A 25549-nucleotide genomic window follows, 5' to 3' on the forward strand; every position below is an offset into this window, starting at 1 on the left:
TTTGGCCTATAGGTAATGCTCAAAGTTCTGGCATTTAATGAAATACTAGAACTTGGGAAAGTGTGCAGAAAGAGAAGGTGGCCTGTGACAATGCCCTGAGCTATCCCAATATTAAGTAGGAGATTGGAGAGAAAATTTCTAGCACAGAAGACTGAGAATGAGCAATTGGTAGGTTAGGAGAATTTCTCAGAAGAAGGGAATGGTCAGCTGGGCAAAATTTTGCTGAGAAGTAAATTAAAATAAGAACAGAGAAATAACCATTGGAAATGGAACATGGAGGCTTCCAGAGAGCTGGATGAGAGCATTAACAATGGCATGTTGACAACAGGGGTCTGATTAGAGTCAAACCTCTGGAAAGGAAATCATATTGTTGAATTAGTCTTGCCTAATCATGTAGTCCTACCTAAGAAGAAGCTGAGACACTTGTTTGTCCTTTAATCCTTGATCAATAGATTCCTGAAATCGATATAATTCTAAAAACATGTGCTTAAGTTCCTCAAACTAATGCAGACTTTTGTAGAAATAGGGGTGGTTATTAAAATCTCATGTTTAAAAAGATTAAATGAATGTGTCCCAAATTTTAACAGAGCTGAGATGTTAAAAGTCAATATAGAATTCTGTAAAATTCAGCTGTCTTTGAAACTATCGATAGAGTGGTTACCATACCAAAACAACAACCACCACCACCATGACAAAACTAGTTAAGTAACAATAGGTACAGTATTAAAACAAATTGGATGCCACACTGGAAACAAAATATTTTCTTTGGGGCCATGGAGTTTTGTTATAAAAATAGAATAAAAACTTTGAAAACAAACAAAAAACCAAATTGGAATCTAATATTACCTTAGATAAGCCAAGTTTAATATGATCAGCCCATTGATATTTGAGAGTTGACAACACACATACACACAAACATACATACTTGCCCTTGTACAATTTTTATTAGTCAAATTGTTTGAGATAGTATATTTAATTTCATGGTTGATAAAATATGAGAAACAACATCCTTATCAGCATATATTTACTGGGTCCCTGATGTGGTTATGCAGAAAAGGACACCTGGAAATGAACAGTATACTGATGACAATATTAGGAAAATAAAATATATAAAGAATCAGGTCTTAGCGAAATTTCCAAATCATAAAAACTGATTATCAGGCAACACAGGCACAGAAAATGGTGAACTAGCCAAATAGCAAAGTGTGATCTTAGTGGGAAGACTGCAGAAAAGCCATATAACTAGTATAGATAATAATCATTACTGAGTGAAACTATTAAATAAGAATGGGAGCCCTGTATCTTCTAGTAAATGGTTCTTACTGGGATATTATATCCAAGTATGGTTCACCTGTAATTGCACAAACACAAAATTCCTCTTATGATGAAGCATTTTGGCAGAGAATCTTTCATTTGGGACTTTAGATATACCTAATCTCATATATAAAATTTCTTTTGTTCATTTACACCCTCCTATTTTAAGTTAGCAAAAAAGTATTGAGCACTTATTATGTGCAAAGCACTATACTGGTGTTCTCATATATATATATATATATATGCATATAAGAAAGAAATAAGCCCCAAATGGTTTAATCTTTGTTTTAGAATGAATGAGTTGCTGACATGCTAGTGCTGTTATCCAAAGGGTGTGGACACCAAATGTTTAGTTCCTACCAGCTCATGACCCCCATCTTCATCGAAGTCCTCCTCTATCCCATCAGTCATCTCTTCTCCATCCGCATCTGGCCCTCCTTCAGCAGGCTCCTCTGTAGAGTGATCTGCATTCTCTGACACACATTCCTCTTGGATCAGCTCTATACTCTCTTCCAATTGCTTCTTCTGAGCTTCTGGGGGGGAAAAAGCAAATGACTACTACCTTGGGTTGTTCATGAGCCATTTGGATAAACCATGAAAAAACAGTCCATGAAAGGGCAAACTCTGTGTACTGTTACTTGTGTGTAGAAAAAAAGGGAATATGATGTTTTCATTTGAAATTATTTAATCATGTAAATTATGTACATATATCTACATGTGCTTACATGTAAGCATATTCATTTTAATGGAATTAGCAAAAATTAGGGAATCCAAATGGTAGTAATATGCAAATAAGCTTTATAAAAACCAATTGATCTTTTTGGATATTTTATTTTTTTCATATAATGCTTTCTAATAAGGATGTTCTCTCTGAGGGGAAAATGGAGCAGAAACAAAGGGAAAAAAATCATGTACAACATAGAAATTGTTCACTCAGGGAAGTGGGATGGAGAAAACTCATTGGCAAATTCAAACCTCAGTGGAAAAGATGAAGAGAACCTCACTGAGGAAAAAAGTACAAAAACAGATATGTTGTTTTTCAGACAACACATCTGTGAACAACTCCTTGAAATTTTAAAGTCTAAATTTTATTGGCAGATGTGGTTCACTACAATGGTTAAGAACATAAATTGTGGTGTCAGACAATCTGGGTTCAAAGTCAACTCCATCACCTAAATAGCTTTGTGATGCTGTGAAAAGTTGAAATGATTAACCCTCCATGTGCCTCAGTTTTCTCATCCGTGCAATTAGGATAACTATTTCCTAAACTTTCAGGGCTTGGAGTAGTAAATCAAAGTGTTTGTATAGTGGCTTGCAAATAATAAGTGCTCAATAAATGAAGCTACACTCTACATTAATAGAATTCCCTCTAGTTGACAGGATCTGCGCATTGCTTTTACAGAAACCTACCCAAATGGAAATTATGCTGACAGCATAATAATTATTTCTCTTAGTAGTTTTTATCTCCTATGAAAATATCAAGAAGCATTACATACTGAATAAAGAAGATCATCATATGTTTCTCCTTCTATAAGTTATTTGCCTGTGTTCATGACTATTCAAAAGCTGGGTTGTTTTCAGTAATTTTGATTATTTTTACTTTATCAAGTGAGTATTACATCATTCAATTTGAGTTTTAAAATATGCTACATTTTGAGCTGACTTAGTGATATCTTATGGCAATAAAGGCAGTTTACAAAGCTAAAAATGTTTGGAGTATTCATTCCCAGTTTTTTACATAACATGAGTTAAAAGGAAAATAGGCATTGATATATTCATTTTGACTCAGCACAAAGCTTTTCAAACACAACTAATATGTAAATCAACAAACTGATAAAAATATGATGTATAAATAAGCAGATATTTTTTCCCATAAATTGTTTAAAATTATAATATTGCATCAATAAATAAATGTGTATCTATACATTATTACATTTTAATTCCCCAAATGATAAAGTTTATTGAAAATAAGACAGTGGTAGTATAAGGGTGTGCCTCATCCCTGCTGTCAGACAACAGGAGTCTAGTTACAGCTTACTTAATTAACCATAGAATTACAGACATTGGGTTTGAGTCTAAGTTTTGGCCACTTCGTCAGGTCATTTAAACACATTAAGTCATTCTTTCCTCATCTATACCTACTTCTGGGGTTTGTCTAAGAATTAATAGAGCTTATATTTGGGAAATGTTTTGCAAACTATGAAGAACTACATAAATGTGCACTATTATACACAAAAAAGGAGACAGTATACTTCATTGTGAATATGTTAAAGTGAAAACAACAGCATGCGTGGATCAAGAGGCCAGGTCAGATCCGGGAAGAATGGTGAAAACATCTACAGGACTGAGGGTCTGTTTCAGAAGAGGAAAAGTATTGGTAGATCCAACCAGGGCTAAAAATAATTACAGTGGGCATATAAAAATGACCTAAACCTAGGCTAATTTTCTTTAAGAGAAAGACATTTACTTCATATAAATAGACACAAGCTATATATTCTTTGATGTTTTTCTATCAACTTTTTAGCTTCAAATTTCTCCATATAACATAAAATCATGCAGTGAGGATGTAAATTCTGCTTTTAAAACTATACTTTTTATCTTTTTTTTTTTTTTTTTTTGAGACAGAGTCTCACTCTGTTGCCCAGGCTAGAGTGCCATGGCATCAGCCTAGCTCACAGCAACCTCAAACTCCTGGGCTCAAGCCATCCTCCTGCCTCAGCCTCCTGAGTAGCTAGGACTACAGGCACGCGCCACCATGCCCGGCTAATTTTTTCTATATATATTTTTAGCTGTCCATATAGTTTCTTTCTACTTTTAGTAGAGACGGGGTCTCGCTCTTGCTCAGGCTAGTCTCGAACTCCTGAGCTCAAACAATCCGCCCGCCTCGGCCTCCCAGAGTGCTAGGATTACAGGCGTGAGCCACCGCACCCAGCCTACTTTTTATTTTTATATGCATGTACAAGTGTACTGATGGAAGCAACTATGGTAGCATAAATTTTTCCATTTTCTATATACCTATATAACTTTTAGCATAGAAAGTCCTACAAAACTACAAAGTGCTTATTGTAAAAAGTTGACCAAAGTTTTTTTTTTTTCCCTAACTATAGAAAATTATCATCCAAATTAAGTAGGGAAAAGTGGTTTAAAGAAAAAAATTAATTTAATCTAGAGAAGATGATGCAGGTATCTGGATTAAAAGGAAGGCATATTAGACAAGAGATATAGACCAAAAACACCCTCAATTTAACACTTACCGAGAATTTCTAGGTTTTATTCACCTCATTTTCCTTCCATGCATCATTCATTGCCCTCTGGGGTTCTAGACCTTTAACCTAGGCTAACTCACCTACACGCCTATGACCAGGATCCACTGAGAAAACGCTGTGATGGGCAGAGTAGTTTGAGCACTGAAAAGCTTTGAATCCTTTGCCATTAATGACATCTCTTATTCTACTCTGTTGCCTCCATTATCACTGAGCCTTTGGACGGCACAATGGATTTGGCCACTCTGGTTTTGGCTCTCCACTCTCTCCTACGAGTGGTTTTTGTACTAATCATCTGACTCTCTCACTTCTTGCTGCTCTAGGTCACCATGCTGCTTGTTAAAAATGCCCTGGCTTGTAAGACCTGGTGTTGTTGCCTCAAGAAACAGAGAGGAATGGAAGTTTGGAATTATTACTCTATACAGTAAAAAACTGCTCTGAATCTTATATTAATAACTTTCCTAAAGCCAAACTTTCTCAATTTTAGGTTATTGTGTTTATCTTTTTGTTATAACAAATAAATGAACTTTTGCTTATGAGGACACTATATTGGGAATTCATTTGGTCTGCAATGCCCATTTCTTCTCTAATGATTCCAGGTATATTTGTTCTCTGAGAATCTTCACTTTTTGATGTTGAAAATAATATATATTTTTTTCTCTAGAAAAATAATCTCTGGCTAAGGAAGCATAGAAGATCCTTAAAGAACTTGGGAGGACTAGACTTTAAAGATGAGTAGTCCTCATCTGGCTTTATCTACCAACTTGTTTCAGTTAACTTTGGAATTCAAGCTGACTTTCCTGATCTTCCTAGCTGAATGCAATCCCTCTTCCTTTGATCAATCACGGCCTTGAACAAATATTGTCTTATAGTTAGTTCTACTGTTTTTTTAAAATCCTTTTCTCATTAATGTTTAAGCTTCTTGGAAATTTGAGTTATTGCCTCACGAGGTCATTCTCACACTTAATGACATCCTTGATATCATCAGTGACACAGATGCCTGTCTTTAGTAAACTGAAAAGCACAAGTCAGTTATCAAGAAACAATTTGATGTGCTCTGCATCCCTCACCGAATGCCTTGAACATAGAAAAGATATATGGTATTAGCAAGGATGTAGAATTTGGGATTCATACTTATGTTTATTACTGGTCCTATTAACTGTAATTTTCTTCTCTAAAAGGTGAGCCTAAAAATATTTCAGAGAGTTGCTGTGTACTGAAATGAAGAAAAAGATATGAATTCATTTTTTTAATTGCAAAGACCACATGAACATGTTATCATAAAAATATCAAAATAGTTCTTGAGTTGAATCTATATTGATTACTTGATTGCTATAGACATATTTTCTATGTCAAAATCATTCATCACTACTGATCATAAGAATCATGCATTGCAAAGATAATTTTTCATTTTGATTTTGATATGGCCTTTTTATTTTTGTGTTTAGATAGACATAGTATATTAAGTCACTCCTTTTTTTAGTACTAACATAAAACATGCATGTAATTCCTCTGATGGTGTATTTCAAAGGCAGTGGTGTATTAAAACACAGTTCAGTGAAAAAAACCCTATAAATTATCCTCCTTCATCTGATAATTAGCTTGAAAGCTAAATGCTTGGAAGGCATTATTTGGGTTGAGCAAAAAAAGCTTTAATTATAATGGTAATTGATTCACAGGAGTTAACAGAACTACAACCAGCCTGTCCTTTAGTAATATGTAGTCAGCATAGACTTTTGCCATTATCTCAATGGGAAATGTTATAATCACTAAACACTGATAGGTTCTATGAATAAAATCCCACATGAAACCTCATCTTGTTTATAAAACTGTTGGCTCCCAGTTTAACAATCAGTTTGGATTCAGTAATTATCTTGTTGAAACAGAAAGAAATAAAGCAACATGTTCTATTTTCTATGAATAATTTTCCAATTTTGCTTCTCTTAGAAATAAATAATACTGTTTAGTTTATTATTAACTTTATAATATTCTCTTTGTGTAATTCTTTTTCTAATTATCATTCTTACTTTTTATTGTGAATATGTGTGAGTGTATATGTGTGTTTGTGTGTATGTACATTCATATTTCTGCCACTAAAATTTATTTGGAGCAGAAACATTTTTATTCATCTTTATTTACCTGGTGGCTAACACAAAAATCAAGTGTTTGCTGAATATATTCATGAATTGTTGTGGAATCCAATAATGAAAATAAATGTCTAGGTGTCAAATTCTTTTCATAGAGTCAAGGTGACAGTTGAATTTGGCACTTTGGTAGCAAAAATATAAATCCAAATAGAAGTTAAAAAAAAAAAAAAAAACCTTACCACATTCTACATGACAGCCCCTCACCATGAAGTCTAAGTGAAATGTAAAGTCTGAGATTTTCTTAGAAGAAAATTGTTTCTGTAATATTGACAAGTCTTCAAGTGAAAAATAAAATGTGAAGTCGTCAAGTGCTTATGGGAGGAGGGCTGCCTTTTAACACTGGCATCTTTTGGAGTCTCTGTTGGCTTAAGTCAGAGTGATGGATGACTATAGCATTTCTTTCTTGAGTAGAGAAGTGAGTTAGTAGAGATTGTTTAAGAAGAGTGAATTAGGAACCAAAAGCCAGCAGTCTATGCCTAAAGGATATCTTTAATACTACCTAAATCATGGATTACAAAAAAACAGTTTGTAATGGCTACAAGTGAGTACTTATGAAGTGCTGACTGTGTAACATTCATTAATTTTAGGTGTTTTTTTTTCTTTTTTTTTTTTTAAGACAGGGTCTCGCTCTGTTGCCCAGGCTAGAAAGTAGTGGTGTCATCATAGCTCACTGCAACCTCAAACTCCTGGGCTCAAGCAATTCTCCTGCCTCAGCCTCCTGAGAAGTGGGGACTACAGGTGCATGTCACCATGCCTAACTAATTTTTTAATTTTTTATAGAGACAGGGATCTCATTATGTTGCTTAGGCAACATAATGAACTTCTAGCCTCAAGCGATCCTTCCACCTCAGCCTCTCTACATAGCTAGGATTATAGGCATGAGCCACTGCACCTGGTCTAATTTTAGTTCTTGAAATATACTTCAGTGTAGACTTAACTATCATTTTACACATGGGGAAACTGAGGCATGAATAGGTTAAGCAAGGTGCTCATGATCACACAGTAATAAGAGTTGGAATTCTAATTTAACATTTCTGACTCCATAATCTGGGCTGTTTTCTAATATATCTCTAGGAAAAAAAGGCCTAATTTGACACACCTGGCAAATGCTTTGAATCTCTTCAACAATCAGACAATTTTAGTTTCAAGAATGAAGAAGTCTATTTAGTTAGGGGCACATGCTCTAGCTAAACAACAACAACCAAAAGAAAAGAGGGATAAATAACAGGTAAGTATTTGTGTTTAAGAGAAAATGCCTAAGGCTGTAAAAAAGCCATCAAAGAAAAATATCAGACATTAAATTTCAATCCTCATATTCAAATATTTTTTCTGTGCATCTTATTTGTACTTCAAAAGCTATAGATGATTCAGAAAACAGGTTGGAATTGTTGGGATTTATGTTCAAAGCATTTTTATTAAATTGAGTTTGCTACATAGCTATTATCATTAATATAACTATGAAAATTAGTTGAGTTGGCAATTATATTTTTTGACATGCTGGCTTAATTGCAAGATAATTGTTAGCTGAATTGTACTTAGCAGATGGTTGGAAAGAATGTTGATACAAAAACAGTCACATTATTCATTACCGCCAAGCTAGTATCCTGGAATCATTGTTTTTCCATACCAGTATAAATTGTATTTAAAAAAAATTCTATGTCATAACACCTGTATATAGTATAAATTTAATTCAATAATTCCAATAAATGCCACTTAGAAAAATGCAACTTATTTGAATGATATGACTTACAACCACATAAATAAACATCAGGAAAATTACACAGGAAGAATGTTTTTAGATTAAAATATCAGTTACATAAGTACATTTTTGGAAGAAATGGCTTTGTAGTTGTTCACATGAAATACTCTGGATTATCAAGGTGACCAAAATTCAATATACATCATTTAAAAATTACTGAGATATTGTATTTATTTAAATATCATAATTTTAGAAAGGGAGATTATTTTCCTCATTTTTATAAATTTTATAAGGACTTTTCCAAATTTCCTGTAGCTAGTAGGTTGAATTAGGTCTCCAGTGGGATGTGGGCCTAGTTCTGTTTTATTCTTGTCTGGGACCTTAGATGCTTTAGTAATGTAAATTTATTTTGTCATAAGGAAAATGAATTGGGGAGGAAACAAACTAGAAGTGGAGAGACCAGCTAAAAAGGTGATGGTTGTGGGGATGAAAATGTCCTGATTTGTGGTGACGGTTATACCACTCAGTGAAACTATTAAGTCATTGAATTATACTCTGGAAATCAGTAAATTTTATTTTATGTAAAATATACCTCAATAAAGTTGTTAAGAAAATAAAGTGAGTGTAACAAAGCATATGAGAGGTGATGAGGGGTTGAGTATTAGCAGTAGCCTTGGGAAAACAGAGAGAAGAGGTGGGGTAAGAAGATAGCAAAGGTAACATCTGACAACACTGGCTACAGTAGGAATAGAAGATAATGTTGAAGTTGGCAATTTGCTTGGCAAGATTTATATTGCAGTAACAATGGAAACGGAATATAGAAAGAAGAGTATGTTTAGGTGGGAAAGTAATGAGAAAGAGTTCAACTTTGAAACACTATTATTGAGTTGTTACCCAAATGGTTTCAATATTCCCTTCAGTTTGACTCAACTTTAGACAGACTTCTTCCTGACCACAGACCCCAGACCACCATTTTGTTAGAGCATTTACTTTAGAAAACTTGTAATTGTAAATTCTTTCTCTGCCCATTTCAGATGTAAACCTTCTACAATCCAGAAATGTTTTTTTCCAAGGCCTAGGAGCCATCCCTGCGACATGTTATTATCAAGAAAGACAGAGCCCCTTTCTCCTAGTCTCTGTGGGAGAGTAGGAACCTAACTTTAATAAGAACCAATGAGCAAACAGATTGCCAAATCATATTGACCAACCTTCCTCCTAACATCCTCTAATACTTTCCCAGTAGCTGACTCCAGCATTCAAAAATTCTCCTGCCTTTCCTTTTAGCAGAGTTGAGTTCAATTTCCATCCCCTATTGCAACAGTCTTTCATAAAGCCTTCCTTGCTGATTTTAATCCAGGGTAAGTTCACTTTACAGTAGTTAACTGAGGGGTAGCCACAGGAAACTATCTAGTAAGCGGTTGGAAAAGTTTTGATCTAGTTGCTAAAGACAACTCAATCTCTTTTCTTTTCCTTATGTTTAACTTCTTTAAAAACATTTAATTTTTGTGATCAGATATTTCTACAAGGTTTATGAAAAACAGCAGTCTTCTGTTCCTACTTACCATTTTAAGCTCCTTAAAGGCTTTCCACTCACCTAGCTGATTCTTTTAAATATATGCACTTACATCCCTCAGTACCATGTTTATATTGCTAATTCTTGATCAGTTTTATGCACCATTTGTTGACATTATCCTTAGGACGCAGTTCTTGTTCATACAATCCCCACTCACTTCCCATCTCCCTGGAGAGTTATAATGTAAATTGGATTAGATCAACTTTCAGTTTTTACATAATTTTAACTATGAAGATACTTTGTGTGGCTAAACTGTTAGCATAAAATTAATAATTTTTATTTCCTCTAGAATTAAAAATTGCCTTAAGTTTTTTTTTTTTCCAAATTTACTTCTCTATGTACTTCTGTGTACTTATGCAAATTTACCCCTCCTTCTCCCAAGTCACTTTCCCACTCAGTAGCTATTCTGTCAATTTTGTTGGCTTGAAAACGTCTATCCCAGAGATTTTGAACAGCTCTGACCTGGATTCATTTCTTTCTTTCCAGGTCTCTGGCACAGCTCATTTCCTAGGATATCTTTTACCTCCCGCCTGAGAATTCCCTTTGTCTGTTACCTTTGGATTTCATGCTTTAGGAAAGCTAACATTGTTCCTCTTTCTTGGTTTACCTCCTTGTTTTGGTGAAGTAGATTTTCTGGTACTTTTCAGAGAAAGAGTGCATTAAAATTAACAATTAGGAGGCCATTAGGTTTCGATGGCTCCAATGCCTTAGGTTCCCATGTAAGTAAACCGAAACCCAACTCAGAATGAATGGACATAGCCCAAGAAAACTGAAATTTAAGCTTAACTTGCCAAATAACCTCTAACCTGAGACTTTACCAATCAGAAACCACCACTAACCTCTAAAGGGGATTTCTCACTTTAATCAATCACATAATTTCTTTGTCTTGCTTCTGAAAACACCTTATAAAATTTTCCCCTCTCGCCCCCTCAATGGAGTCCTGAATCTCTTAGGGTCTGGTGAGGCCTGATTCATGAATTGTCCAATGCTTAAATAAACTCATTAAAAGTTGACTGTGTCTAAGTTTATCTTTTATTTATTTTTTATTTTTTTGTTGAGACAGAGTCTCACTTTGTTGCCCAGGCTAGAGTGAGTGCCGTGGCATCAGCTTAGCTCACAGCAACCTCAGACTGCTCGGCTTAAGTGATCCTACTGCCTCAGCCTCCCGAGTAGCTGGGACTACAGGCATGCGCCACTATGCCCGGCTAATTTTTTCTATATAGATTTTTAGTTGTCCATATAATGTCTTTCTATTTTTAGTAGAGACGGGGTCTCGCTCAGGCTGGTCTCGAACTCCTGACCTTGAGCAATCCACCCGCCTCGGCCTCCCAGAGTACTAGGATTACAGGCGTGAGCCACCGCGCCCGGCCTAAGTTTATCTTTTAACATGTGATTTTGAGGTAAATTTTTTGATAGCTTGTATACCTGAAAATATCTTTAATCTACCTTCACATTTAATAGTTTGGATATTAGGTATAGAATTTTAGGTTGCAAATAATCTTTCCTCAGAATTTTTAGGGCATGTTTTCATTGCCTTGTAGCTTTCAGTGTGGGGGCTGAGAGGCCCTATGGCTTTCTGATTACTATTTCTTTATATGAAAATTATTCTCTCTCTCTTTTCTTCTCTCTCACTGTGCACTTATAGAATTTTTTCTTTGTGCCTAGGTTCTGAAATATCACCATGACATGCTTTGATGTGTATCTTCATGCATTGTTCCAGATACTTGGGGGACCTTTTCAATCTGGTTAACTATATCCTTCAGATTTTTCTATTTTTTTTCCTGAAAAAAAATTTTTTTGGATGATCTTTCTCCTCTTTCTATCTGGAACCTTGTTGTTTATCCTGTAATTTTCACATCCTTCCCCTCCTATTTTCCATCTCTATTTTTGTCCATATTTTCTGGGAGAGTTTTCCAATTTTGTCTTCTAATCCTTATATTATTTATTTGTACTATCATAGGTTAATTTCTAAACCTTTTTTCTTCCCTCTAAATACTCAGTTTTATAGTTTTGTGTTTTTATTTCATAACTATAGTGTCTTCTCATTTCTCTGAGGGTACTAATCAGTATTTGGAGAGTTGTTTTTTTCTTTTTGAAGTTTTATCCTTTCTGTACAATCTCTGTTTTCTCTGATTTCTTTTTCTTTTCCTTTTTTTATTTGCTTTTAATGTTAAATATATTTTCTTTTGTCTGGTGATTCTTGCTTGTTCATATTAACAGTAGGGCATTAAAATACTGATTGGCAGCTTTGTAAATATAGAGGGATATTGCTTCTGTAGGGTGATCTGGTTGACCACTTCCTTGGAGACCTCATGTCAGCATCAGTAAGTCTTTCCTCTTGGGCTGCTTTTCCCAACTGAAGACTCTTCTGGTGCTCTGGCAGCACAGAGGGAGGAGAAACTTGGCATTTCTATAGTATTTGTGTCAGCTTTCACCTCTCCCTCTGCTTCCAACTGCTCTAAAATTTGCTTATTGCCTATCAGCCCTTAAATCCACTGTTTCAGCTTTTCTGGAGGAAACTTCTCCAGCCTTCTGCCAAAATGAGACAGGGATAATTGTGAATGGGGATATAGGAATCCATTTTCTGAGCAGACTTTCAACCATTTATACTCACTTTTTCCGGAGGGAATACAATGCCTTGAGTTGGTGGTTAAAATTGAACTTAGATTTCTAGGTTGTACTAAGTCAGGTATACTTATCCATTTGCTGTCCAGCTTCTAAAATATTGTTCCCATTTTCTCTATGCCTGGATGTTTTCATTTTGTAGAATTCTATCCTTATTTTAACACAGTTTTAGAAGGGAACAAAGCTCAATTTATGTGTTTAATCCATTGCCTGTAACCAGAAGCATTGCCAATTCAGTCTGAAGTATTTATGAGAGCAGTAAGGTATTCAGAACAGAAATAGTAGTCATGTTGTAAGCTGTAGTAGTTAGATCATATCTGGAGCAACATTTTCCATTCTGACTGCCATAATCTGTGTTGACAAACTATAGAATGACAGGAGAAAGGAGATGACAATGGTTGGAGATGCAAAACAAGTTACATGAGAAGCAGCTGAAGGACCTGATATTTCTCTAGACAAAAAAAAAAAAATAATGGAGGGGAGGGCGCGGTGCTTCAAAGATGCTATTACCAAAATTTGAGTACAGCTAAGGTGAATATTTCTGGGCCACTTACATTGACTCTAGGTTCAAAGGTTTTGGAGGGATGAAAATATTATAGCTCTCTTTAAATATTTAATTGACTGGTACTTCACAAGGGAGTAGACAGTAAGCTTGGTTTCAGAGGACATAAGAAGGATAACTGAACAAAGTGAAAACAAAATACATTTTGGTTCAGTGTAAGGCAAACATACAATAGAAGTCTCAGACACAAAAATGAACAGGGGCCAAGTTATAACAAAAATGTGTGAACTGGCTGCATAAAGATTAGCAAACTGAAAAGTGCATGTCATGTATAGAGTGAGTAACAGTATTGAAAAGTTCAAATTTTCCAAAAGAAGTCATGTATTTTTATATTTATTTATAATTTTTCAATATTTAAAGATTAACTTAATTTGAAAAATTTCATGTCTTATTCCAGACATATGGGTAGAATGAATTTATGTTATGGGACTCCAGTTTGTGACCTGTCAAATGCTTAGGACTAACATTTCAATGTTATCATTGGAATTGTCCAATGAGACTGGCTGCTCATGTGTCAGGCATGCCAGTGACAATAAAAGTGAGCTGCATAATGTCTTACTGCCTTTTCACTTCAGAAAGTCTATGCTTGAAATTTAATTTTTAAAAAATATAGTTACCCATGGAATAATTGTGGCCATTGTATGATTCCCAGTCTTTACTTTTCCTTCTGGTGCCTTTCACTCTTTTTGGTCATTTAACATCACTGTGCACATATCTGCTATGTGTATATGGCAATTTATATGTGGCTCTTCTTAAAAAATCATCTAGGAAGCACAGTTTTAGGTTCAACAGATTTTAAGTATTATTTTTTATTTTCTATAATCTATGTAGTCACTATACCCCCAAAGCGGTTGTGTTATTTCAGTAGAAAAAAATAAAATATGCATGGTGGATTTACACTAATAATTTTAAAAGCTGGAGTCTATAGATGAGGCCATAATTCATTCCTCTAGTTTACATTTAAGAGTATTGAGACCTGAAGAATTTAAATGACTTCCTAAGTCATGCCTGGTACATAGTATATGGTACTAGGTAAAGTTAGGGGAGGGAAGACATGATCTTGTTCTTAGGAAATTTACAATAGCAAATGAAGAGACAGGACCCAAAACACACACACACACACACACACACCCCTATTAGATGCAATTTGAGGTATAGAGATTACTACTGAGAGCTCAGGAATTCACGTCAAAGAAAAAAGCAAAAAAATGATTCTATGAAACTTAAACTCAGCTTATGCTCCATGTTGTATGCCACGTCTCATGTTTTGTTCCTAATCCTCTATCTCCTTCCTGCCACTACTTCTGTGCTGGAAATTTTCATTATCAAATAACTAATAGTAAATGGAAATGAGAGATGTATAAAACAGTAATAATGAAGAGTAAATGCTAGTGACCAAATTAGCTTTCAACTAATTAAGCATTAAAATGAGTGCCCCTTAAATTTAATAAGGAGGCATTGAGTATTTTTTCATAAATTTTAATGTATTTCACTCCACTTTCCATAATGTAGTATTAATTCTTTCCATACAACCTTGATTTTATAAATAAAATATAGAAAAATATAGAAATGATCATCTTTTATCTCCATAAATATAGATACTATTCAGGAAACAATTACTAAGAGAATGAAGTTATATATTAAATAAATTCATTTTCTTGATAACATGTTAAAGTAAGAAAGACATAAATATCAAAGGACTAAGTCTATCATTTTAATAGCAACTGTCTCATGACCAGAAAAGTTTAAACATGAGCAAAAATAAGTGACATCTTTTCATGAGAAGAAGATGCAATCTTTGAATTTTAGTGTTACGTTTATAGATAATGCAACAAGATGATATATGGAAGGTATTATTCATTGCAGGAAACTGTAAAGTATAATATGATGAAATAAGGATCACATTTTTCTCTTTTAGGTGATTTATATTTAAATGAGTTCTCCATAATCCTTTAAACTGAAGTGCAAATTGGTTATCAAAGTCCTTTGCTGTAAGGGTTGTTTTACATAATAATGAATTTCACAGAAGTTCCTCAAAGGGAAATATTGACTTAGGCAACATCATAGGATATTTCAGTTACAGCAACACTTTAGATTAGTGCCATAGACAGCATATAAAAACTTTCTAAAATCTAAATTTCTTTATTAAGAAGTATAGGCTTTGTACCTTTTCTGAATATAAAATACATTTGTAATAGAAATGATTCCATTTAATCTGTCATTTCTGATCTACATTAACTTAACAAAGTGTTAGAATGTACTATGTGCTTGGTACATGGCTTGTGTGTTTAAAAAATGGGCTACAGGAAAGTAGTAGGACATGTTCATATGCTTATATATGTGTGTGCTGCTACTAACCCCTGATAGCTGCAATTATTAAGCCTTTAACTCTTTGCTATGTAATGTGCATGTGCTATTTTATTAATTTCTCAGAATGTGAGGTAGCCATTATTATCCTCATTTTAAAAAACAGAAAATTGTGTATGTGGTATGTGAGGATATGAACCAGAGTTCATTTCTCTCATGCATTATGCTACGCCCCTACCTCACATCTGGCTCCTGTTCATTCTTGAGCCCTAGATAACTCACCACCAGAAGGTGAGTCCTCACCCCAGTGATAAGAGTCAACAAGTCTCCTGTCTGTTGAAGCTCCGGTGCTCTAAGTCTCAATCAGCTCTTATCAGTTAGGGGTTAACACAGGCAGCTTCACATCTGCAAAATGCTAGCCCCAGGCTCTGGGGAACTGAGTTTGAGGCTATAAATTGGACAGGGCACTGGATTCACTTATAAGATCTGGGTTTGAGACCCAGGCCTATCACTAACCAGATATGTGGCTATAGAAAAATCGATTTACCTTCCTGAGCCTTTGTTTTCTCATCTGCAAAATGAGGAGATTGGACTTATCAATGGAGTGAAAATCTTCCAGCATATTAAGTCTTATGGTGAATTCCTATATTTAAAACAGATACAGATAGAGCTATACCAGTCAGAGCAAGGGCTGGGTTTGGAGGAGGCATGAATTTATCTATCTACATGGTCTCCCCCAACCCTCATCTCATCTCCAAGGAGGCCTCTGACACATCTAAGGCCTTGAAGAACAGAATTTTTCAAACTATGGCCTAGCTCTAAATTTATATCAGTTCTCACATTCTATGATTTAAAATATATCTGTCACCATATGGAAAGAGCATTAGAATTGTACTAGAATGGAGTTGGGTCAGGGCTGATAATGCAAAGGAGAGAGTCCATTAAGTTGTAAAGAATATAATCAAATACCCTGGCCTGTGGGTGGCCAGGGGCATTCTCTTGGTCTTGAGGTTCTCCAAATTGTGCGCTAAAATTTTGCAAAGGCAGGAGTTGGGCATTCTAATAATAATTTTTGAAACCCGTTAAATTTTGCTTTGGTTAATTTAATCAAATATGAATATTATTTGAGCATGACAGCATTATTCCATTAATTGATTTTATTTTATGAAAGGTTAACATGATATTGAGACATAAACTTTCAATTGTGATTCAACTATTACTGGTTATTCCAAAAAATACTTACTTTTTTTTTTTTTAGTATGAATCTTAGAAAAATTGGTTCATGTTCTCTATAAGTAAAGAAATCATATTCCATAGTTGCAACTCTTGGCTTAACGACTGTATTCACGTGTCTGTACTAATCTCTATTAAACTCTGCCAGTCTCCCGGGACCTGTACTGTCTCAGTGATTGACAGTGTTCCATGGGTTTAATTCCGACCTGTCTGTGGCCACAGATCCTTTCACTTACCTGCCTCCGCCTTCTGCTGCTTCTCAATCTTATCCAGGCGCCCTAGCAAGGAGTCAATTTTAGTTTTGATCTGGGTTAATTCTTTCTTGATTGTCTGTAACTCATCTGATTTCACTGGAAGGGGAAAGGAGAAAGAAAACAACAGAACATCAAATGCACCATGACTCATGCTGGACACAACTCATAGACACCTTGTGTTTTCTCAAGGCTGTGTCAGATCACATAGGATACTTTTCAATTTTATCAGCTTCTCATTAATTTTAGAGATCCTGGAATACTGGATGATGCTGCCAATTACAAATAGGAATTCTCGGTGACATGAGCACTTGATACTAAATCTTTTGACTGAAGGTTACTCAAAGGGATAACAGAGTCTAGAAATATTTTATAAAATGCATAATGCTCAATTCAGTTTGGGTAAGTAGAGTAAATCTGCAATGTAAGATGGATTCAGATTAAGAAATAATTAAATCATGACAGGTATGTTAATGCTACTTTGAGGCACTATATTATAATACATATTTCAGCAGTCAATGATATTTTAATCCATCTCCTTGAGGATTGATTGAAACCAGGATATAAATAGTATTTATCCTTTAAAGAAAATGTCTTAGATGCTAGAGAAGTCTTTCCAACTTTCTCCAACTTGCTACTTCTGTTGCTATTCCTAAAAAAATTGAAGCAATGGGCTGTGCATGTCCATCTTTAGGTCCTGGGGCTTGATGGAAAGGAAATTCCCTGAGGTTCTCATTGACATTTTCTATAATAGTGGTTCTCATTCTACATTTTCAGTGTTTATTATGGTTTCAAAGAAAAAAATAGGGACTAACCTAAGATTGACAACTTTTGCCAAGTATTTTGCCAAAATTTTGCCAATTTTCCTTTTGCCAAGTATTATATGAATGTTAAAAACAACAATAAAAAACATGCCACTACCAACTAAATATTTTATAAAGGTAAGGGCTTAAGAAAAGGACAATCTAATATTTAAAGAACAATTCTTTAAATGAAATATGTTTATATTTATGAAAATTTATTGCACTGTCCTTATTTTATTTTTCTGAGAACCACTGAAAATTTTGGCAGGAATCCACAATAATCAGAGATGGAAGATTTTAAAGCTATCATTATACAACAGCTACACCTGCCTCTGAGATTTCATTTGGTGGGTTTGTTAGTATTCATGCCTCAGTCAAAAGCTGAGTCTTAAGATCTCGGACACTTATTTTGATTCCAGTCTATTTCTTTTCTGTCACTTTTCCTTCAAGTTTATAATCATCTCATACTGGATATTCCCCAGAAATTTCTGAAGAAATTAGAATGTTTAGCTTCATTCTTTAGTCTTCAGAAATTTTTTAAAAAAGTAATAAAAACAAAATATAATCTACTTTTGCTTGAAATACAACCATTTGTCAATTAAAACATATGATATAATACATATGATATATTATTCATCATATACACTAAATCTCAAGGGAAGAACAGATCTTTTTCCAGTATACAAATGAGAAAACTTTTCCCATTATACAATCAAATTATTTTAAAAAGAACATTTTTATTTATGATGCAAAGTAGTTTGCAAAATAAAAACTGCAAGAAGTAGGGGCCCTCTGGAGTATTCCTATTATGAACTACCAAACTGAAAGTAGAATACAGTTTAAAATAGAGAATCACTCCTATGTCAATTACTTCAAAGACATCAAAGTATCATTGTGGAATTGCAGCTAAATTTGAAAAACATCATCTGTCACAATTGCAAATTGATTTTGCTTTGAAGAATGATACTCATTTCCTTTGATGGAAGCATATCATGTAGTTTTATTTAAACCTATCAAATTTAATAGAAAATATTTTATCTTATAACATTAGATTTCAATGCAGGTGAAATAGGACTTGGATGGAAACTAATGGAATAGAAATAGAAATGGCTGGAAACTAATAGAATATATTTCTTAGCAAGTACAGCCATTCCTCAGCCCAGAAGTGCAGTTGAATAATTTTAATTTATTTATCTCCTTAAAAAAACATAAACCAATAAACCACCAGTACCCTATTTTATAGAAACTACATTAGAAAACAACCAGGAATCTGGACTCACCTAGTAGGAACTTACAAGTGCCGAGGGAGCCAAGGTTTCCTTTAAGTCTAGACTCACGTCTATCACTGTAGGAGTGCCTTTAAGGATCAGAGCTAGAATATTATAGAATTTGGGTCTAATTAGTTAATGTTACTCAAGCTTAAATGTAACAAGGAAATCAGGAGAGGTTCTTTCCTGGTCCATACCAGGAAATGCTGAACTGAGTCTCTAGCCCTGTGCAGGTTGTCCAGTTCTTCTCTTAGAATGGAGAGCAGCAAATGCTCATCATAGTCCTACAAAGTGGGCCCTAGAAGTAACACTACTGCTTTTTGTGTAATCGTGGAAGTGGTTTCCTTATCCTACTTCGATACTTCAGTGCCACCCTTGGAAAAGTCTTGCCCCTCCTGTGGTCTGCTTGCTGGTAGTCTTCCTACCTTTCTTTGGGCAGAGTCATTATCTGTAGATGGGGTATGCTTTTGTGCTATTACACCTGGTTTCTAGATGGAATTCCTGGAATGAGCCCATTCTCTGTCTGATGTGCTAATCTCTTTACCTCTTTTCTGCTTTCATTTTCTACTTTTTCCCCACCTACTGTTAAAAATTTCTCTACTGTACAGTGGATTACATTAAGCCCCTGTTTTTACTTACTCTTCTTTAGTAGTTGAGTGTACATAAATACATTATTTTAGAAGACATCAGTAATGCTATCTTCAAAAGAAAAATGCCTTTGCTCTTTCTCTAGATAAATTCTACCACAAAAAACTTTGCAAAAAAAGTTATAGAAGAAAGCAAGCTACTGTCATAATAAAAATCTTTCATTGTCCTGTTGAGTATAATTTATTTTCCTATGGGTGATTATAGGGCTTAAATTTAGAATTATTAAACAAGATTAGTGAAGTGATAAAAAAATTACAAAGTTCCTAGGATAAATTGTTTTAGCTTGTTTTTAGGCAATAATGACACTAGAGAAACTAGGATTCAGGTTGCATCACCCAGATAATCTTAAATATTTTTCCTAAACTATTACTGTAGTATTTTTATAAAAAAAAAGAAATCATATTAAATCATTTCAGACTTTCTCTCTATATACAGTTCATTGATTTGGTGATAAATGTTATTACATTCTGATACAGTCAACAAAATGTGCCTCTGCTGTGACATGAGATATAATCCAAAAGGATATTAGGCACATGGGATGATACCATCTGTCTATATCAAAAAATGTGTGCATCTCTGATTTATGTGGCGAAAAATATTTCGATTTATTTTAATCACCTTTGGGTCAAGTCTATTCAGGACAAATAAAGAAGCTTCAGCTAACCGTCTAGATCAGCGGTTCTTAACAGACGTTGCTTTTGCCCTGCAGGGGACGTTTTTCAATATCTTGAGACATTTTTGTTTGTTATGTCTTGGAGGGGGTGGTGCTACTGGTATCTAGTGGGCATTTGGTCTGCTAAAAATCCTGCAACGCACAGGATAGCTCCCTCACACCACACCAAAGAATTATCTGACTCCAAATGCCAATAGTGCCAAGCCTTAGAAACGCTGTCCTAGATAATTACATACCTTCCCTCACGAACACTATGCTTCCTATCAATTATTTAGAACAGTGGTTCCCAACCTTTTTGGCACTAGGGACCATTTTCATGGAAGACAATTTTTCCACAACCTGAGGAGGGGGGATAGTTTGGGGATGATCCAAGCATATTATATTTATTATGCACTTTATTTATATTATTATTACATTGTAATATATAATGAAATAATTATACAACCCACCATAGGTTGGGGACCCCTGATTTAGAAGATTTAAAAATGTAATTATATGGACTTCAACAATAATTCACATTAACTTATGTTCCTCTTTTTATTTATTCTCCCCAGCCATTGATACGTAATTTAACTATCAAAAATAAAAGAATAAGTATAATTTGCATGGAAATCAGTTTATAAATCACTTTTATATATAGTATTTCAGCCGGGCGCAATGGCTCACGCCTGTAATCCTAGCACTTGGGAAGCCGAGGCGGGCGGATTGTTTGAGCTTGGGAGTTTGAGACCAGCCTGAGCAAGAGCAAGACCCCGTCTCTACTAAAAATATAGAAAGAAATTATCTGGACAACTAAAAATATGTAGAAAAAATTAGCTGGGCATGGTGGCACATGCCTGTAGTCCCAGCTACTCAGGAGGCTGAGGCGGTAGGATTGTTTGAGCCCAGGAGTTTGAGGTTGCTGTGAGCTAGGCTGATGCCACGGCACTCTAGCCTGGGCAACAGAGTGAGACTCTGTATCAAAAAAATAAAATAAAATAAAATAAAATAAAATAAATACAGTATTTCATCAATAAGGAAGCGGAGAATCTGATGATTTACATGACTTTCCCAAAGTCACATACTTTGCACAGGTAGAGATCACTCTCAGACCTAGATCTTCTGACTATAAACCCTATACTCCTCATAGGACCATGCAACTTCACTTGATGTGAAAAAAGTTCTTTCTTTTACTATGAATTAAAGAACTATAGTATTTAATTCAGTCATTCAGAAAAAAATAAAGACCACTGATTTCTATAATGTGGTTTTCTGGAAATGTTTATTATTGTCACTTCAATTCATTTGATTCTCATTCTGTCTGTCCCTTTTCTTTAATTCATATATTTTAATCTAACTTAATACACAGAAGCTAATTTGCCAGTCTTACAGATAGTTTTCAAAAGCCATAATTTATAGGATTTTGCTAAAATAAATTGGAGCAATTGGTCATCCCCCTGCCATGGATGGAATTTCCTAGTAAAAGAAGTTACACATATGTGCACATGTATGTATTTGTAATATCTATGCCTGTATACATTGATACCCATTCTTTCTACATAGAAAGAGAAATAAAATGGAGAATTAGTACACTTTATTAAATAACCATTCATAAATTGCCTCCTATATGCATCCATTCATCTGGAATTTCACTAGGAGCTGCACATATATTCTTTCATTTAATTCTTATGATAAATATGTAAAGCATTGTTATTAAATTTACTTTGTGGATTAGAACAATAAAAATTAGAGGAGTTAAGTAATGTGTTTCAGGTTGCTTAGCAAACAGGCAATAAAATTGAGTTTAGGATGGGCTGTCTGATGGCAAAGCCATGGTCTACATTTGTTGGATTCTTCTCCCCTGTTCCCCCCGCCCCAAATCATGACCTTCTCATCATAGTGAAATGCCTCCTTGGTTTCATGGAGTTTATAACTGGTGAAAAAAATATGTTAGCACTTTATTATAGTATATATGAAAATCAAATACATAAAATAATGGAGGAATTAGTGAAAAGCTCCAATCAGTTGATACTGAAATTATATCCTATTTTCTATTTTCTGGTCCCCCCATCAGATTGTAAGAGCCGAAAATGAAGGATTGTGTCTATTTTGTCTATGGAATATTAGTTCCGCAGGGGTAATGTCTATTTCATCTTTGGAAAATCAGTACCTGTCAATGTGGTAGGTGCTAATTAATTGAACTTGTGTCAACTATGTGGGCAAAGAGAAGAGATCAATTAGTTTTGATGGGGTTTGATAACTGACTGTGAAAACAGTCCTAAAAGAATGGGCCCTTGAGCTATGACTGGAAAGACACTTTAGATTTTAGTGAGCAAAAAGGGTCAATCTTCTAAGTAAAGGAAGTAGCGGATCTCAAATCACAGAGCTTGAAAATACATGTCAAACACTGATTTACTTTAGACCCTGGAGTGCAGGCCAGAATTTGTCCCCTTGTTTCACTGACTTACTCAACATATTTTTAAACTAATTTTCTCTGAGCTGTAGGATTTCTAAAGAGGTGGTCAACTGTAAAATGTATGAAAAAAAAATCAAAATTATAAAAGCAAAAATAATAGCAGTGATACATTCCACAAATGTTTAAGAGTATATTCTGTCCAAAGCATAAATAACTTGAGTGGATTTGCAATTAAAAATGGAGAGATTAGATGAGTATATAAAAAACTGTAACATGAAGCAGAAGAACTTAAGGTTTGTAATAGAAAAATAAACAACTGGCCTGGAATCAGAGGGCAGATGATGCTCTTGTAGCACGAGGGGTCTAAACTTGTCCTTACAGGAAGAGAAAGTCTGGACAAGATACATACAGAGGCAAGGCTACGTGAGAGGGAAGATTGTCTTCTACAAGTCAGGAAGAGAGGACTGAGACAGACCCTTCCCTAACAGCCATCAGAAGGAACCAAACCTTCTAACACCTTGATTTCTAATTTCCAGCCTTCAGAACCGTGAGAAAATTAATTTCTGCTGTTTAAGTCATCCAGACTGTATTGCTTTGCTATGGCAGCTCTACACGCTAATACACCTGTCATATAAATTTCCTCAAATATCATTTTGACCAGGTAGCACTTTGCTGAGAATTTTTTACATTGTCCCTGGATGAAATCCAAACCCTTCAATATTCTCCATAGTTTTCCATTTTTGTGTTACGCAATTTTATATTTTGATTTTTCAAATCATACATAATATCCTCAGTTCCTTAACTGACATTCCTGGCACTAAATCTTTGCTTCAGATAATAATAATATAGTTATTATTATGGTTTATTATCTATTAAGACTTAGATAATGCCAGACACTGTTCCAAGAGATCTATGTGTGTTAGCTCATTTAGTCCTTACAACAATTCTGTGGAGAAGGCAGCAAGATTATTAGTCTCATTTTATAGATGAGGAAACTAAGGCACAGCAAGCAAAGCATCTTGCACTAAAACACACAGATAAGAAATGGTAGAGCCACTACTGGATTTCAGATACAGAAATTTTATATTCCTTGCTCTTAACTACTATGTTCTGCTGAAATAATAATAATGGTAATAATTAATCTCAGTGAACATTGACTATGTGCCTAAGAACTTTACATATATGAGTAATTTAATTTTTACAACTATTGGATGCACAATATATTACTTCCATGAAAGTAATATTCCATTTTCAGATGGAAAATAAAAGCACATAGGGGTCAAAGTATTTCCTGAGGCCACTGTCATAGTATACTGGAGAACACAGACTCCACACCAGGCAATCTGACAGCAAAGCCTCTGTTCTTTTCACCCAGGTACTGCCTCCTGGAAAGCAGGAGTCTCTCTGATTCTATCTTTCCATATCCACCTATTTTTCTAAACTCAATTCAAAAATCCTCTATTACGCCTTCTCTAACTTCTCTGGCCAATGGTACTTTCTCTCCTAAAACCCCCAAAACATAATATATACTTTGTCCAAGATAATGGATGTATGGGAATGTTTAATGATATTTTGTTGAATATTAACATTATTTCTTTGGTTGATACTTTATCTCCATATTTCAGTCACATGTTTTCTAGCGGAAGGACCAAATGTAACAAAACATTCTTGGTGGTGGGGATAAGTTCTCAGTCTTAACCTTAATTGAACTGTCTTTAAGTTCTTGCTAGATGCTTCAGGGATTTTGTATTACTGTCACCTGTTCTGTCACTGAAAGTACGTTGACAGGTCCCCAAAGACCTTGAAGCCTGCTAGGGTCTTTCTTGTTGGACATTCAAATTCAATCAATTGTTTAAAGAAATTGATCTGATAGAATTTTTTTTCCAGAGGGTACTGATTTTTCCACTAAGAAACTACAGCTAAAGCTTACAGGTAATCACAACTTCTCTTTTGTGAAATGTTCATCTGTAATATCATATCTTCATTGTCTTTTGACTCCATAGTGTAGTACAGAAAAAGCTGCTTATAGTTTTAGTTCAAGTTGTTTGAAAAAGGGACAGAAACACCTAGTGGTAATCTAAGTTTAAATGCTTATCAGTATTCATCTTTGGCAAATTATCACATTGATATATTTTTCTTTATATGGTTTTTCTCTTAGTATATTTACACTTCACTCAAATTTTTCATTTGTGATTTGAATTTGAAAATTATTATTATTTCCCCAAACCAGGCTAATTATAAAAGTATTATCAAGTAATGAATATTTATACACACATATATATTTACATATATAAATGTACATATACGTATAAAGTATAGTCTGCCAATATGCCTCTAGGGAGAATTTATAATCATGACTCTAGTTATGTTTATTATATATGTCTTATTTTGATTTATGTTTCACTAACATAATACTAATCTACAGTTAACTTTTGTGAATTGAGCTCTAAATGTACAGAACTGCATGAAACATGCATAGAATTGATCAGTCTATTGTCTTTCTATACTAAGAATTTCATTAAAATAAACACAATTTAAGAATTTATCTATAATAAATTTCAAATAATCAAATTTATTGATAGTCCTTATAAAATATTTTCATCTCATAATTTATCGACCTATTTCTTTCTACATCTTTCCAAAGTAATAAAGGTACTCTAGGTTACACAGCTAGAAGGAATGATTGCTGCTAAAATGTAAAACACGCTATATTTCTTTCAACATCACAGGTTTATATTCAGTAGTCCAACTTTCAGAATTAGCCTTCTCTCAAGACTCACATCTGTCA

At 34.4% G+C, this 25549-nt stretch overlaps 1 protein-coding gene across 28 annotated transcripts in view; it reads right to left on the reverse strand.

Moving 5' to 3' along the window:
• Positions 1-25549, reverse strand: part of RALYL (RALY RNA binding protein like) — a 652666-nt gene that overhangs the window by 40080 nt on the left and 587037 nt on the right. For 17 of the 28 annotated variants that reach the window (XM_069466280.1, XM_069466285.1, XM_069466286.1 and 14 more), the window contains 2 exons: positions 16960-17073; positions 1675-1847 (listed from right to left, as the gene is read on the reverse strand). The exons of 2 other annotated variants lie outside the window; for them this stretch is intronic. In XM_069466280.1, coding sequence (XP_069322381.1) covers positions 1675-1847; positions 16960-17073 — 287 coding nt within the window. The remainder of the gene's footprint in view (positions 1-1674; positions 1848-16959; positions 17074-25549) is intronic. 9 more of the 28 variants (XM_069466295.1, XM_069466292.1, XM_069466294.1 and 6 more) reach the window with 2 other exon arrangements.

This window comes from Eulemur rufifrons, chromosome 3, assembly GCF_041146395.1.
Source record: "Eulemur rufifrons isolate Redbay chromosome 3, OSU_ERuf_1, whole genome shotgun sequence".
Classification (NCBI taxonomy): Eukaryota; Metazoa; Chordata; class Mammalia; order Primates; family Lemuridae; genus Eulemur; species Eulemur rufifrons.